This window comes from Oncorhynchus kisutch, linkage group LG23 (assembly GCF_002021735.2).
Source record: "Oncorhynchus kisutch isolate 150728-3 linkage group LG23, Okis_V2, whole genome shotgun sequence".
Taxonomy (NCBI): domain Eukaryota; kingdom Metazoa; phylum Chordata; class Actinopteri; order Salmoniformes; family Salmonidae; genus Oncorhynchus; species Oncorhynchus kisutch.
In genome coordinates, this window is record NC_034196.2 from 5,057,687 (window position 1) to 5,074,729 (window position 17,043).

Sequence of the window (17,043 nt, forward strand, 5' to 3'; positions counted from 1 at the left end):
GGAGCTGCTTTTGAACGCAAAAGTCAAATTGAAAACATTATTGGCATTGTTGAATTCGATTTTCATAACGGCAAGCGAGGACTGATTATGGTTTAGTTCGCTTAACTAGCAAGTCTGTTTGTTTGGTTACCACGGCAACTACTGTAGCTATCTAGTAAACTTGCCAGCTACTTCGGTGGATGTTTAACACATTTTATAGCAGCAAATGTGTTAATGTATAGCCATGGTATAAAATGGATAATCAACTCGGGGCTCTATGCATTCACCGAAAAATAATGCAATTCCGTGGAAGGTCAGTTCCACTCCAGTAGCACGTCATGGAACAAACCTTCCACGTTGTTCATTGTTTCCCATGGAACGCATAGCCCCCTCGTTGATTATCCCTTACACAATGTATAGTAATCGTGGTCATCAAATACACATTTTAAAAACACCAAAAACAGATTTACCACGTGATCAAAGTTCCACAACACGTGGTACTTCAATAAAAAAACATGGAGGATGAAGTTGATTGAGGAGGCTGCTGTATTTTTGTGTTCTGATTTACTCAAATATCACAGCTGTTAGTTTGGCTAGATCATTGCGTGTCTTGGGAAGAATTTAGGCCGTATATTTTCTCCAGTGTGACAGGTTCTAGAACTCAGTGGCGGTGTTTTGGAGCGGCTCGAGGAGGAGCAGCAGCAGCGATGGAGGGGTTCGGGACTATAACCTTCCCCATGTTAGCAGACGAAGAAGAGAGCTGCAGTGCCTCTGCTGTACCAAGTAACGGTAGCTTTTACAGCACTCCACTGCAGGTATTGTGGGGCTAAAGGCCAATACACTTTACCAATTGATTCGTACTAGACGGGTAGCAACGGAGCTAACGGTCAGTCATCCAGGGGAGAAAAAAAAAACCTCAGCACGCTAGTTTAGGCACCCCGCTTCTCAATAGCTGCGAGCTATTCGACACCCTTGCCGAATGATCTCTGATAATACTAGCTGCAGTATGCTGTTGGCTAGTTAACAATTCCATTTCATTACACAAAGTCAACAATGGAAACGAGTCTGAGTTGGTATTGAGTCCATCTGTAATGACTGATCTTACAGTACAAAGCTCTTTCGCTTTGGACCAGTGCAACTAACGTTAGCTACCTAGCTTGCCTAGTAAATCAGACTGTGTGTGATAGCTAACTGTAGATTTCCATTCTGGGATTCGAAAGAGGCCACTAGCTAGCTCTAGCTGAGTCTGCTAGCTCAGCAAAACGACACACAGCCAGTTTTCGCCACTGTAGTGTAGATGCTTACCAATATTGCACGGCGAATTGGTGCATAGAACACTAGTTATCGTTACACCATATACTTCTCAAATCTAATTTTATTGGTCACATACACGTTTAGCAGATGTTAGTAGTACTTGCTGTATTGTTGCTTTAGCCAGTCAAGCAGTAACTAGCTACTTAGCTATCTCAGGTACCATGAATGATAGAAGCACCCATAACTAGTATGTGTGTCACCTCTTGCCGGAAGTATCCATACAGTATTGTCTTGACAGCTGTAGCTAGTGGGTGGTACATATTGTTGTTATTGTTAGCGTGTTATGCAAAGCTACACCAGCTGTGCTTTTACATGTCCGTTTGCACATCCATTGTACACACATCACCCGAACAGAGTTACTGCATTGCATCATCAAGGAGGATGAGATTTCAGCGGCAATGGAGGACAGGCAGTATTGGGAGCCCGGACCCACTTTTCAGTCCGACCAGAGCCCGTTTTCATAAAGCATCTCTGACTAGGACTGCTGCTCAAGGTTCAGTTTTGCCTTTAAAATCACAACGAATAAGATTACAGGGAGGACCATATCTCATATACGCACTCTTACTCTGAGACACTTTTTGAATACAGGCCCTGATGATTGTAGCTTTAATATTCTGCTGCAGAATGTAATGTAACAGATTTTCTGATATCAGTCATAATAAGCTATTTTGTTTTTCTCCTCTGTGACCATGGTGGTGTAGAGTTCATGCCATCTCTGTCCCAGAGCCAGCAGCAGAATATAATATAAAGATAATTGATTGATATCCAATCACATTTAGTTCTAAATCCCTTCTTACATCAGCTGATGTCACCAAGTGCAGAAACCTAGCCGAAAACCCCAAACAGTGCAGATGTAGAAGCACGGTGGCTAGGAAAAACAGGAACCTAGGAAGAAACGTAGAGAGGAACCAGGCTCTGAGGGGTAGCCAGTCCTCTTCTGGCTGTGTCGGGTGGAGATTATAACAGAACATGGCCAAGATGTTCAAACGTTCATAAATTACCTGCAGGGTCAAATAATAATAATCACAGTGGTTGTAGAGGGTGCAACAGGTCAACACCTCAGGAGTAAATGTCAGTTGGCTTTTCATAGCCGAGCATTCAGAGTTAGACAGCGGGTGAGGTAGAGAGAGTCGAAAACAGCAGGTCCGGGACAAGGTAGCACGTCCTGTGAACAGGTTCCATAGCTGCAGGCAGTACAATTGCAACTGGAGCAGCAGCACTACCACTTGGACTGGGGACAGCAAGGAGTCATCAGGCCACGTAGTCCTAAGGCATGGGCTCAGGTCCTCCAGTAGGGGAGGGGGAGAGAGAGAATTAGAGGGAGCGTACTTAAATTCACACAGGACACCGGATAAGACAGGAGAAATACTCCAGATATAACAGACTGATCCTAGCCCCCCGACACAAACTATTGCAGCATAAATACTGGAGGCTGATACAGGAAGTGTCGGGAGACACTGTGGCCCTGTCCAACGATACCCCCAAACACGGCCAACCAGGCAGGATATAACCCCACCCACTTTGCCAATGCACAGCCCCCACACCACTAGAGGAATATCATCTGACCACCAAATTACTACCCTGAGACAAGGTTGAGTATAGCCCATGAAGATCTCTTCCACTGTACGAATCCAAGGGCGGCGCCAACCCGGACAGGAAGATCACATCAGTGACTCAACCCTCCTAGTAGGGTCAGAGGCAGAGAATCCCAGTGGAGAGAGAGGAACCGGCCAGGCAGCAAGGGTGGTTTGTCGTTCCAGTGCCTTTCCGTTCACCTTTACACTCCTGGGCCAGACTACACTCCATCATAGGGCCTACTGAAAAGATGAGTCTTCAGTAAAGACTTAAAGGTCGAGACGGAGTCTGTGTCTCTGACATGGATAGGCAGACCATTCCATAAAAATGGAGCTCTATAGGAGAAAGCCCTGCCTCCAGCTGTTTGCTTAGAAATTCTAGGGACAATAAGGAGGCCTGCGTCTTGTGACCGTAGCGTACGTGTAGGTATATATGACAAGATCAAATCGGAGAGATAGGTAGGAGCAAGCATGTAGTGCTTTGTAGATTAGCAGTAAAACCCTGAAATCAACCCTAGCCTTAACAGGAAGCCAGTGTATAGAGGCTAGCACCAGAGTAATATGATCATATTTTTGGGGGTTCTAGTCAAGATATCAGTCTTCTCCCCTCTGTGACCCCAGGGTGCAGCTGCATGTCCATGGCATCTCTGCCAGAGCCAGCAGCAGTGGGTTAAGGCCTCCATCAGTTGTTCATAACAAACAACTCTTTTTCCTCTCTGTGACCAGGGTGTTTTCGTTAAAGAGTGCATGGCCTCTGCATCAGAAGACCGTATGGTGTCCCTGTGCCAGAGTCAGCAGCAGTGTGTGAAGGCCTCCATCGTGTCCAGCTGGCAGCTGGTGGAGGCTCAGGACCAGCTGTGTGGGCTGGAGCTGCACGGCTCCGAAAGTGTTGAGCAGGAGCATGCCCGCGCCATTGCCAGCCAATCAGAGCTCTCCCAGACGGAACAAGAGTGGCGCCGGAAGGAGAACATGCTGGGAGGCAGCAGGAGCCCTGTGCTCAGTGCTGACAGCAGCCAGGATGTGTTTGACAAGGTAACTATGGAAACCTACACACACAAATTGAAACACAAATCAAATCCAATTTTGTTTGTCACATACACATGGTTAGCAGATGTTAATGCGAGTGTAGCGAAATGCTTGTGCTTCTAGTTCCGACAATGCAGTAATAACCAACGAGTAATCTAACCTAACAATTTCACAACAACTACCTTATACACACAAGTGTAAAGGAATGAATAAGAATATGTACATACAAATATATGAATGAGCGATGGCCGAACGGCATAGGCAAGATGCAGTAGATGGTATAGAGTACAGTATATACATATGAGATGAGTAATGTAGGGTATGTAAACATTATATTAATTGGCATTGTTTAAAGTGGCTAGTGATACATTTTTGACATAAATTTTTCCATTATTAAAGTGGCTAGAGATGAGTAAATATGTTGGCAGCAGCCACTCAATGTTAGTGATGGCTGTTTAACAGTCTGATGGCCTTGAGATAGAAGCTGTTTTTCAGTCTCTCGGTCCCCGCTTTGATGCACCAGTACTGACCTCGCCTTCTGGATGATAGCGGGGTGAACAGGCAGTGGCTCGGGTGGTTGTTGTCCTTGATGATCTTTTTGGCCTTCCTGTGACATCGGGTGGTGTAGGTGTCCTGGAGGGCAGGTAGTTTGCCCCCTGTGATGCGTTGTGCAGACCTCACTACCCTCTGGAGAGCCTTATGGTTATGGATGGAGCAGTTGCTGTACCAGGAGGTTATACAGCCCGACAGGATGCTCTCGATTGTGCATCTATAAAAGTTTGAGTGTTTTTGGTGACAAGCCGAATTTCTTCAGCCTCCTGTGGTTGAAGAGGAGCTGCTGCACCTTCTTCACCACGCTGTCTGTGTGGTTGGACCATTTCAGTTTGTCCGTGGTGTACGCTGAGGAACTTAAAACTTTCCACCCTATCCACTACTGTCCCGTTGATGTGGATAGGCGGCTGCTCCCTCTGCTGTTTCCTGAAGACCACGATCATCTCCTTTGTTTTGTTGACATTGAGTGTGAGGTTATTTTCCTGACACCACACTCCGAGGGCCCTCACCACCTCCCTGTAGGCCGTCTCGTCCGTTGTTGGTAATCAAGCCTACGACTGTAGTGTCGTCTGCAAACTTGATGATTGAGTTGGAGGCGTGCATGGCCACGCAGTCGTAGGTGAACAGGGAGTAGAGGAGAGGGCTCAGAACGCACCCTTGTGGGGCCCCATTGTTGAGGATCAGCGGGGTGGAGATGTTGTTACCTACCCTCACCCCCTGGGGGCGGCCCGTCAGGAAGTCCAGTACCTAGTTGCACAGGGCGGGGTTGAGACCCAGGTCTCGAGCTTGATGACGAGTTTGGAGGGTACTATGGTGTTAAATGCTGAGCTGTAGTCAATGAACAGCATTCTCCCATAGGTATTCCTCTTGTCCAGATTGGTTCGGGCAGTGTAGTGTAGTGTAGTGTAGTGTAGTGTAGTGTGGTTGCGATTGCGTCGTCTGTGGACCTGTTGGGGCGGTAAGCAAATTGGAGTGGGTCTAGGGTGTCCGGTAGGGTGGAGGTGATATGGTCCTTGACTAGTCTCTCAAAGCACTTCATGATGACGGAAGTGAGTCATTTAGCTCAGTTAACTTAGCTTTCTTGGGAACAGGAACAATGGTGGCCCTCTTGAAGCATGTGGGAACAGCAGACTGGGATAAGGATTGATTGAATATGTCCGTAAACACACTAGCCAGCTGGTCTGCGCATGCTCTGAGGACGTGGCTGGGGATGCCGTCTGGGCCTACAGCCTTGCAAGGGTTAACACGTTTAAATGTTTTACTCACGTCGGCTATAGTGAAGGAGAGTCCTCAAGTTTTGGTAGCGGGCCGTGTCAGTGGCACAGTATTGTCCTCAAAGCGAGCAAAGAAATTGTTTAGTCTGTCTGGGAGCAAGACATCCTGGTCCGCGACAGGGCTGGTTTTCTTTTTGTAGTCCGTGATTGACTGTAGACCCTGCCACATACCTCGTGTGTCTGAGCCGTTGAATTGCGACTACTTTGTCTCTATACTGACACTTAGCTTGTTTGATTGCCTTGTGGAGGGAATAGCTACACTGTTTGTATTCGGTCATGTTTCCGGTCACCTTGCCCTGATTAAAAGCAGTGGTTCGCGCTTTCACAAGATAAAAATACCAAGTTAGATGTTCCTGACAATAATAAAAGGGATGCGAACTTGCTACTTCTCGGCGACATTCTCTGTTTTGATCTCAAAATAGGTAATCCGTGTGAATCATGTAGATCCGGCTTGAAGGTCTGAGTGTTGAGGGCACCACACTTTTCTGGCTACAGTCATACACTACATGACCAAAAGCATGTGGAAATATGTTTGTTGACCATCTCATTCCAAAATCATGGGCATTAATATAGAGTTGGTTCCCTCTTTGCTGCTATAACAGTCTCCACTCTTCTGGGAAGGCTTTCTACTAGATGTTGGAACATTGATGTGGGGACTTGCTTCCACTCAGCCATGAGCATTAGTGAGGTCAGGCACGGATGTTGAGCGATTAGGCCTGGCTCGCAATCGGCGTTCCAATTCATCCCAAAGATGTTCGATGGGATTGAGGTCAGGGCTCTGTGCAGACCAGTCAAGTTCTTCCACACCAATCTCGACAAATCATTTTTGTATGGACCTTGCTTTAGGTAGTCATGCTGAAACAGGAAAGGGCTTTCTCCAAACTATTGTCACAAAGTTGGAAGCACAGAATCATCTGGAATATTATTGTATGCTGTAGCATTAAGATTTCCCTTCACTGGAACTAAGGGGACTAGCTTTAACCATGAAAAACAGCCCCAGAACATTATTTATCCTCCACCAAACTTTACAGTTGGCACTGTAAACTATGTTTACTATGCATTCGGGCAGGTAGTGTTCTCCTGGCATCCGCCAAACCTACATTTGTCCGTCGGACTGCCAGATGGTGAAATGTGATTCATCACTCCAAAGAACGTGTTTCCACCTCTCCAGACGATGCTTGGCATTGCACATGGTGATCTTAGGCATGTGTACAGCTGCTTGGCCATGGAAACCCATTTCATGAAGCTCCAGAGAAAAAGTTAATGTGCAGACGTTGCTTCCAGAGGCAGTTTGGAACTGTTGCAACCGAGGACAGATGATGTTTATGTGCTTCAGCATTCTGCAGTCCCGTTCTGTGAGCTTGTGTGGCCTACCACTACGCGGCTGAGCCGTTGTCGCTCCTAGACGTTTCCACTTCACAATAACAGCACTTACAGTTGACCGGGGAAGATTTCGCAGGGAAGAAATTTGACAAACTGAATCCTGCCTCCCTGCAATACAAACATGGATGCTACAAAACAAAACAATGATAAAACGTAACTCCTCCTCATAGGCACCAAATCCACCCTCACCAAAGCTGGCAACCTCACCATTGACAACACCACTGTATGTCTCTCCCTCCCTCCATGCACGCAACCTTGGCATCATCCTGGACTCCTCCTTGTCCTTTGACCACCACATAAGACACTGTCAAATCCTCATTCTTCCACCGCCGCAACATTGACAAAGTCAGGTCTTCCCTATCCCGTCCGGCCGTGGAAACCCTCATACATGAATTAATCTCCTCCCATCTTGACTACGCTCCTCTTCGGCATCAACTCAAGCTCCCTCCATAAGCTCCAAGTGGTTCAAAACTCTGAAGCCTCTCCTCACCCACATTAAGTTCTGGCAGCACATCACCCCTGTCCTCTGAACTCCACTGGCTCCCTGTCTCCCAGTGCATTGATTACAAGATCCTCCTTCTGACCTACAAAGCCCTTCACCACCCCACCCTTACCTCAGACCTTCTCCCCTACCAACCCACACGCGCACTCCGTTCCACCACAGCAGGCCACCTTGTCATCCCCAGTCGAAGTTAGAGCTTAGGCGACAGGGCCTTCTCCAGGGTTGCTCTGGAACTCCCTCCCTCCAGCCATCTGTGACTGAGTCCATCACTATCTTTCAGTCCCTCCTAAAGCCTCACCTCTTTGTCAAGGCCTACCCTTAAGCCTTTGACAAGGCCTACCCTTAAGCCCAAAAATACTAAATAGCCGTTTGGCTTAGAATACTGACACAACTGCGAATGCAAACAAAACAGAACAGTGGTAGAAAGTAGGCCTAGTAAACAAAATATCAGATCGATGAAGGCACGACACAATCTATATTTAAGATGGTTACATTAACAGTAAACAAAAAGGCAAATGGAGATCCAAATAACAAACACAGCCTACTACAGTGAGATGCTGTCTCGCCAAACAAATAGGCCTATAGGCTCGCTTCAAACATGGAGAACCATGAGTACAGCAACACGTTGTGATAGGGCCCACTACACTCGACTGACTTAATCAACTAACCAATGCCAGCCGACACCAAACACATTTCCAGACTAATGAATTTGTCAAAATATTCATTTATGTACTTGTTATTCTCTGAAAATATGCAACAATTATTTTTTAAACTCTTTTGGACCCTCGCAGGTTTGCATCCATGATAAAGCGACCTACCTGATCAGTACACATGTAATCTTTCTCCACGTACTGCGAGGGGAATCTCAATTGTATCTCCATGATTTCTTGTGTGCTCTCTTCTTGACACCTTAGGTTCTGAATAGGATGTGAGGAATAGAGTGTTACAGACTCAAGTGTTTCTCTTTTTTAAATTCCCCCCTATAGAGTATTATTAATTCAAGAAGTAAAAACGTTGAATTGGAGGATCATGACCAGAGCAAAACCTTTGTTCAGAAGTATGAACAGGAATTTAGATATTTCGGTGAGTGAAATGTTTCATCTACAGCTTGTCATAGTTCAGAATTGAGTTATGCAGATCCCGTGCATTGCTGGTGTTGTCCCTCTAGTAGGGCTGGGGGAGGAAGTGGTATTGGTCCAATGGTCTATTGTGATTGGTCAGGCATGTTGCGGAGGTGGGATGACAGCCAGCGGTTCCTGTCTGACCTGCCTCACCTCGTCTGTGAGGAGACTGCCAACTACCTGATCCTCTGGTGCTTCAGACTACAGGCTGAAGAGGTCAGAACAATCACACACGCACACTGTCCTGTTCTGTGTACAATAGTTGATACAATATATGGTATCTAACAGCCAATATCACCCTTGTGTTTCCTGTTCAGAGTTGATGCATAAACATTTTTTTGTTTGTTTTACAATTCGCATTTATTTTCAGCGTAAGATTTGTATAAATGCCTTGAAATTGTATGAGGGTTTATCAATAAGGCCCACCAGAGGGTGCTATTCTGTATGTATTCACAGTGAGTTAAGCAGGAAGTCCTGCCTCAAACGCCCCCATCAGTGGAGTGGATCAGGCCCGGAGTTCCGGCTGCCCTCTATTCGTTCTGCCATCTTAATTGCTGAGTCTAAGTAGGAATGTCTAGCGCCATTATCGAGGTGTTTTCACCCCACCTCGACAGCTACTCGCTGTAATAATGGGGGGGGCAACATGTCAGGAAACTAGGTTGAACTCACTGTCTGCATACGGTCAGTTGTTCCTAATGTCTAATAACCATTCCCTTCTTTTATCCTCAAGCTCACACGCAGAGTATCTGGATAAGAACTCCATATTTTAATATCAACCAGTGTTTCAGTCGGTCGCTGGGGCATGTGCCTTTCACTCCACTCCCCATAGTGCTATGGGCCTCGGTCAAAAGTAGTGCACTGTTTTAAGGGAATAGGGTGTCAAGAGTCTGGCGAAAGGCCTCATCTCCCCCTACCCTCACCCCTTGTGCTCAAGGGCATATCAACAGATTTTTCACCTAGTCAACTCGTGGATTTGAACCCGTGACCTTTCGGTTTCTGGCCTAACACTGTTAACAAGCTAGACTACCCTGCCGCCCAATATTAGAGGTCGTTGTAACAGTGAAAGGTTCCATCCTGTCCACTTTCCCCTGCCAGAAAGAGGCCTCTAAAAATATATATATATAAACCTGAATTTTTACAGTTCAGGTTTACAAACATTTACTTTATAGCATATCCTACACAGACTGTATTTATGATATACAGATGAATTCACTTTTTTCCCTTGTTGTTTTTATTCAACCACAGAAAGAGGCGTTGATGGAGCAGGTCGCTCACCAGGCTGTTGCTATGCAGTTTATCCTGGAGATGGCCAGCACCTCCCAGCAGGACCCCAGAGGCTGCTTCCGCCACTTCTTCCACAAAGCCAAAGTAAGCGTCTATCTATCCCGGGCACAGTTTTTTGATCGTGATTGGAACGTAGGCACACGGGTGTTTTTTAACAATGCACCGTAAAAAACAACGGCCAAAGAAGTCTTGGTTTCCCAAAAGACTGCACAGTACGCTCGTTACGACGTGAAACCCAACTGTGTCGCTTTTCTGTGCTGAAAATTATTATAGAATATCAGCGTAAGAGTTTGCTGTAGCTATTAAATGGCTATTCAAAGTCATCTTTAAATGTAAAAATAAAAATAATAATAATAATAATTACACTAGTTATACGAATATTGAATGTAGCCTAATGGCTTAATACTAGGTAGGTATATCGATTGCGCATACAGTACCAGTCATAAGTTTGGACAACTACTCATTCAAGGGTTTTACTTTATTACTATAATCTACATTGTAAAATAAAAGTGAAGACATCCAAACTATTAAATAACACATGGAATCATATAGTAACCCAACAAATTCAGAATATATTTTAGATTCTTCAAAGTAGCCAGCCTTTGCATTAATGACTGCTTTGCACACGCTTGGCATTCTCTCAACCAGCTTCACCTGGAATGCTTTTCCAACAGTCTTGAAGGAGTTGCCACATATGCTGAGCACGTGTTGACTGCGTTTCTTTCATTCTGCAGTTCAACTCATCCCAAACCATCTCAATTGGGTTGAGGTCAGGTGATTGTGGAGGCCAGGTCATCTGATGCAGGCCTCCATCACTCTCCTTCTTGGTCAAATAGCCCTTACACAGCCTGGAGGTGTGTAATTTGCCTCCACCCTATGGCAAAACGTGCAGAATTGCAGGAAATTAACTTTTAAAGCACAAGACTGTTCTCTTCGCTGTCACAACCCAGCTAAAATATTTAGCTTAGGAACACCTGCTCTTTCCATGACAGACCGACCAGGTGACAGCTATGATTCCTTATTGTTGTCACCTGTTAAATCGACTAAAAATCAGTGTAGATGAAGAGGAGGAGACGGTTTTGGGGAAACGGCTTGTAAAGCAGCCTTGGTATGTCTGCTGAGTCACTGTCGAGTCATTATACCACAAAGTAATTTGAAGAAAAATGGTTTACCCACCGTCTAACCAGTTGTTATTGATAAGCTAGGTTAAGGAATTATTCAACTTTTTGTATTGTAATTTAATGACCAAACTTGTTTTTCATTGTTTTTTGTTATTAAGTAACTCACATGTAAAAATATATATTTTTAAAATGCTGGACGAAGGAAGGTGTAAGGACAGTGATGTAATGTGGTCAGATGACCACTAGAGTGACAGGAGTCAAGACAAAGATTCCTACAACACAACAAGGCAATGATATACAGCTACATGATTTCAAGCCAACACACTATTGCATTCATGTGAAAACATTGTAAGCATTTCTGTATGATTTCCAGTCTGACATGTTGATGTGATTGTAAGTTCCTTCTGTAAACAGTGGTTTCATGCCAAAATATGTTGCATTTAAACATTTATCTATAACTGACACTTTTAATATATGCCATTTTAGAAGACATTTGTTGCATCCGTTATGATTCCAAGTTCCTCTTGTCAACAGAGGATGATCAAGTGAATATACTGTAATGCTGTTGCCATTTCTTTCTATGTAAGGCAGGACAAGAGGGGTACTTGGATGTATTCCATACTGAGCTAGAGGCCTTTAAGCAGAGAGTAAAAGAGTACACTGTCAAGTGCAAAGGAGAGACACTCCCTAACTTTACAGAGAACCAGAGCAGCACAGCACGCTGTCGCCCGGACCCCAGAGAAGTTCTAGAATCCTTACCCCCTGTAAGTATTCCGAATGACATCATTTACACGTGTGGCAAGTTTGATATATATATGGTACTTATATGAATGATTCTATTCCTATCATTCTGGAACAGGAACTGAAGTCAGGGTTCCAGCTGCAAGACATGCAGATTCTCCAGAATGTTCTCAGCACCATGAATCCACAGGTATTGGCTACACTTCTCACTACAGTTTCCACAGAGTCAGACACGTACCTTAGGCCTGTCAGATCTGTTTATTCAGCCACACTATTTGTTGATTTAAAAAATATATATCTTATGTAAACATTGATTGAGATAACCGATGGAAATATCCCAAGAGACCGTAACTCAAATTCATGCTCAAGTTCAAGCTGTGTGAAACCGAAGGTAAATTAACAGTCAGTGTGTTGCTTTAGAACAGAATTACTTTCTGGAGAGTGAGAGAGAGCGCGGGGGAGGGAGTGCGAGTTAAAGAATGAGATCACCCGCAACTGGCCACCTAAAGTCTGACTTCCTGCCAAATCCTAACAGACGGAGGGGAAATCAACAAATGTCCTCTCCTCCACAAATTATACTTGGTTAGCAGCAAGGGCTTAGTTGGAAGTCTAGATGTGGGCCAATTCCACTCCTGTTACATAAGCATTATAATCTGCTTGAGCATCAGTGTGTTAACCCCTGGATGCATCCTAAATGGTACCCTTTTCCCTATGTAGTGCACTATAGGGGAATAGGGTGTTACTTGTACATTCACTCAGAGCAGACACTTGAGCATCAGTGTGTTAACCCCTGTATGCATCCTAAATGGTACCCTTTTCCCTATGTAGTGCACTATAGGGGAATAGGGTGTTACTTGTACATTCACTCAGAGCAGACACTTGAGCATCAGTGTGTTAACCCCTGGATGCATCCTAAATGGCACCCTTTTCCCTATGTAGTGCACTATAGGGGAATAGGGTGTTACTTGTACATTCACTCAGAGCAGACAGGTCTACTCTCCAAGCCTCCCCCCACATGCTCACTAAACACTGGGCCTGTATTCAGTCTCAGAGTAGTAGTGCTGCTGATATAGGATCAGTTTAGCCTCTTAGATCATAATGCATGAGATTATATGGGCAGAGGGTTGGACCTGGTACTAGAGCAGCACTTCTATTCTGAGATGCTTGTTAAATACGGGCCCTGGAGAGTTGTTCCCTGGAGCTGGACATGGCAGACTCCTTTTTTAGATTGAGTGCTGCTGAAAGGTGTTACTACAGGGAACTTGGCGATAGGGAGTTATCAGTGTTCGCTATCAGATGCCCCACAGAGCAGGTGGATTAGGGTCGCAAACTACACTTCCCAGGGAGCAAGGCTTTTGGAACAGTCAACTTTTAGCACCAACCCATAGAAATGAACTCGTCATATTGTATAAGTGTGTCTGCTTTCTTCTTTAGACGAGTTATGCCTACCTGTACTGCAACATTTTGCATTATTTATTTTAGAATTCTCTGGGGAGTTGGAAGTTGCCCTTTACGTTCGGTCTCTGTCTGTACCTCCAGGTGGCAGAGTACCATGTGAAGCGCTGTCTGGAGGCTGGCTTGTGGACCAACCGAGAAGGGAGATGGTCCAAGGAGGACGCTACTTTAGAAACAGACGATCTGCGCATGATGGAGACATAACAAATGTCTCCACCTCCCCGTCATTTCCCCATCAGTTCATGACACTCAATAGAAATATTACAAAATGGAGGGGAGAAGGGCTGAGCTCCCACAGACTAATTTTTGTATGCCGCAGAATCTGCGCTGGAATGTGTCCTTGCACTTTATATTTTGTTCAAAACAACAAACATACAAAAATATTTAAGGGAAGACGATTGGTAGGTATTTTGAAGCGCTTACTGTATCTTTGCTTATATCGCTAAAGTATGTCATATCTTGAAGGGAGTGTAAAACGGTTTTCATCTACAGTAGGCTTGACTGGACCCGGCACAGTCCTTCCCTAGCAGGAGGGGGAAAACCTGAGCATTAGAATAAAACACGCTCGTTGTAAATAAAAGTACACGTTTTTTTAATTGAAGAAACAAAAGGCCTGTTCCTGGACTCGTGGTTCTGCAGTGGACGTATGTACACCTAGCGTATGTGGTCCAAGCTCTCCTAGAAACTTTCCTTAACTCCCGTGTGTCCAGTTTGTCATCATTAGGCCAAACATTGATACTACCACGGTGTAGCTATGATGACATAACGATGCAAAGTGATCAGTTGACTGCTGTGCCAAATTCTTGTTTTTGTTACTGCTCGTCACTCCACATCAACCAACCCTCAAAAGAAATGTGTCTGTCTTTATGTCCATCACAGAAGAATAAGCTTGTCAAACATATGTGTTTGGCTGCTAAACCTGCTCACAGACTTGATTGTGGAATAGAAAGAGATGGTAACTTTCTGGCTGACGTAGCGTGATTAACATCCTGTGTTAGGTTCTGCTTCGATGCTCTGTTTGGAATAGAGCATCTTTAAAACAATGTTGTTCAGGGGAAATGCTTTTCATACTTCAGGCCTACCAGCCAGATTGGGTACTTAGACTTTTGCAGAGCGTCCGAGGTCAACATTAAATGGAAAGCTGTTAGTTGCTTATCACAATAAATTTTTTATTCTATTAGTTTATTTTACATTTTGAAACAGATCGCCTGAATACAGTCTCTTCCAGCAAGTGAGACTTGATAATAAATAATACACTTGTTATGAAATAGAAGTTTAAGGTTCATAAAAGTATACACATTTACTAATGTAATTATTCCTTTGACTGATCATCAAAGAACAGGTAATGTGCTACAAAAATACTGCATGTAATATGCTGGTAAGACATTCAGCATACATTAATCAGATTACAAATCTAAACTCCCAAGGCATGGCCACAGTCAGAGAAAATATACAAATATCGTAATTAAAACTATGCATCAGGCTAATTGCAGCTTTTTTTGAGAGTATGTTATCACTCCCATGATAACTTATGAGCCTGGCATCCAAATCGATTGTATGACGTTTCACTTCACGGGAGTGCAACGTTTTAACCAGGCTAACAACTTCAAATGACAGCTACTCTAAACTACTGCGTTTCTGGTGACACGTGTTTCACTGAAATCATTGGCACTGTCTTTTTAACATTCATTAATTGCATGGTGATTCACTTTTTTGTTTTTATCATTTAAGAGACACTATATTGTCATGTCAACAATAGGCACTTGGCCCTAAAGATGAATTCAAGGCAACTTCAGCTAATATAACGGCACTTTTCCATTTACCCCATTATAGTTGTCCTGTACACCGACAGACCAAGGACGGGTATGAATTGGATACAAAACCACATCACCTGGCAACAAGCTACAATACAGACTTCTATGGTCATTGTTTGGCATGACTATAGAAGTTGGCCAGAGCACAAACAGATCTGGGACCAGGCTACATATGGAATGAACAGAGATAGAATGTGACATTAGTTGAATGTGTGGTTCTCATCCACATTGTAGTAGTAGTAAATAACATGGTCTTATATAGGCACTGAGATACTGTTACATTTTGGACCAAAGAGTTGAGTCCCATTAAAGTTGTGGTAAACTGATCCATTCTTTGCTTTCCCAACAACCTTTTTAATTTTGTAGGGAGAGTTTTTTGGACAGGAGGGCCTGAATGTGAGGCCAGATCTTGTTGGTTTCCGTTCCTGAGAATGTCTCCAACACCCCTTTACTCCTGTTGTCAGAAACAGTCATTAGTACCTCATGACAGACATGAAAGTTATCACAATAAACATAAGCAGTGAACCAGGTCATGTTCAGTAGGTAAAACATTTAAAAAACGTTTTGAAATGGGGAGGTACTACTACATTTTTCTCCAATGAGAACACATTTCCGCTAAATGTTTTGCTGCCGTATGCTCTACTGAATGTAACCCAGTTCTTAACTACATAATACTTTCAAGGTTGCCAACATAGATCATTCACAGTTTAACAAAGGGACAGGCAGTACTGTACAGTGTAATGCATGCACGGTCTGGTCTCATTTCTGAACCTGAATCCTTTGTTACAGTCCCAAGATATTTCACTTCTCAGACTGGCCTCTGTAGTTTAACAAAGGGACAGGCAGTACTGTACAGTGTAATGCATGCACGGTCTGGTCTCATTTCTGAACCTGAATCCTTTGTTACAGTCCCAAGATATTTCACTTCTCAGACTGGCCTCTGTAGTTTAACAAAGGGACAGGCAGTACTGTACAGTGTAATGCATGCACGGTCTGGTCTCATTTCTGAACCTGAATCCTTTGTTACAGTCCCAAGATATTTCACTTCTCAGACTGGCCTCTGTAGTAGGGTTTATTCATCTTTATCAATTTACCAGTGACGAAGAGCCCCAACATCTATTATCAATAACTTGGACGCTATAACATCCTATGTACACAGGGAGCGCTGCCTACTGTTTTTGCTTTTTTAATTGGCCAGTGAAATATGTAGATGTGATTTTCATCTTGACTGCCACACAATGCACTTAGCTATGCATTTAAATTCTAATTTCTATCTAATTGAGATGAATGTCAGTTTGTTATGCCACCTTATGTCCCAGCTTTGAAAGGGAAAGGGCAGATATATACTATAATGACCCGAGAAGGGCCACTACAACGTTATTATACAGTTACACCTTATATCATTTAACTAATATAACGGTATCAAATGTGTTGTACTAGACTGATATGTTTGGGACAGAAATCAAATGTGTGTATATATATATATATTCTCAGCAAAAAAAGAAACGTCCCCTTTTCAGGACCCTGTCTTTCAAAGATATTTTGTAAAAATCCAAACTTCACAGATCTTCATTGTACAGGATTTAAACACAGTTTCCCATGCTTGTTCAGTGAACCATAAACAATTAATGAACATGCACCTCTGGAACGGTCGCTAAGACACTAACAGCTTACAGATGGTTGGCAATTAAGGTCACAGTTATGACACCAAAGAGGCCTTTCTACTGACTCTGAAAAACACCAAAAGAAAGATGGCCAGGGTCCCTGCTCATCTGCGAGAACGTGCCTTAGGCATGCTGCAAGGAGGCATGAAGACTGCAGATGTGGCCAGGGCAATACATTTCAATGACTGTACTGAGACGCCTAAGACAGTGCTACAGGGAGACAGGACGAACAGCTGATC

General features: G+C 44.0%; 2 protein-coding genes across 3 annotated transcripts in view; one reads left to right on the forward strand and one right to left on the reverse strand.

Moving 5' to 3' along the window:
- The first annotated feature begins 469 nt into the window (after positions 1-469).
- On the forward strand, positions 470-16,396 carry LOC109877841 (hsp90 co-chaperone Cdc37-like 1). Of its 2 annotated transcripts, XM_020470069.2 has the most exons (8): positions 470-794; positions 3,594-3,899; positions 8,591-8,687; positions 8,826-8,941; positions 9,971-10,093; positions 11,718-11,894; positions 11,990-12,061; positions 13,411-16,396. In XM_020470069.2, exons 1-8 carry the CDS (start codon positions 687-689, stop codon positions 13,528-13,530), a joined length of 1,119 nt encoding a protein of 372 aa, XP_020325658.1. In that variant the 5' UTR covers positions 470-686; the 3' UTR covers positions 13,531-16,396. The 2 variants fall into 2 exon arrangements, with proteins under 2 accessions (XP_020325658.1, XP_020325659.1); XM_020470070.2 differs by lacking the exons at positions 8,591-8,687; positions 8,826-8,941.
- The window catches only part of LOC109877842 (GTP:AMP phosphotransferase AK3, mitochondrial-like), a 39,821-nt gene continuing 37,267 nt past the window's right edge, over positions 14,490-17,043 (reverse strand). The window contains exon 5 of the mRNA XM_020470071.2: positions 14,490-15,594. Coding sequence (XP_020325660.1) covers positions 15,495-15,594 — 100 coding nt within the window. The 3' untranslated portion in view covers positions 14,490-15,494. The remainder of the gene's footprint in view (positions 15,595-17,043) is intronic.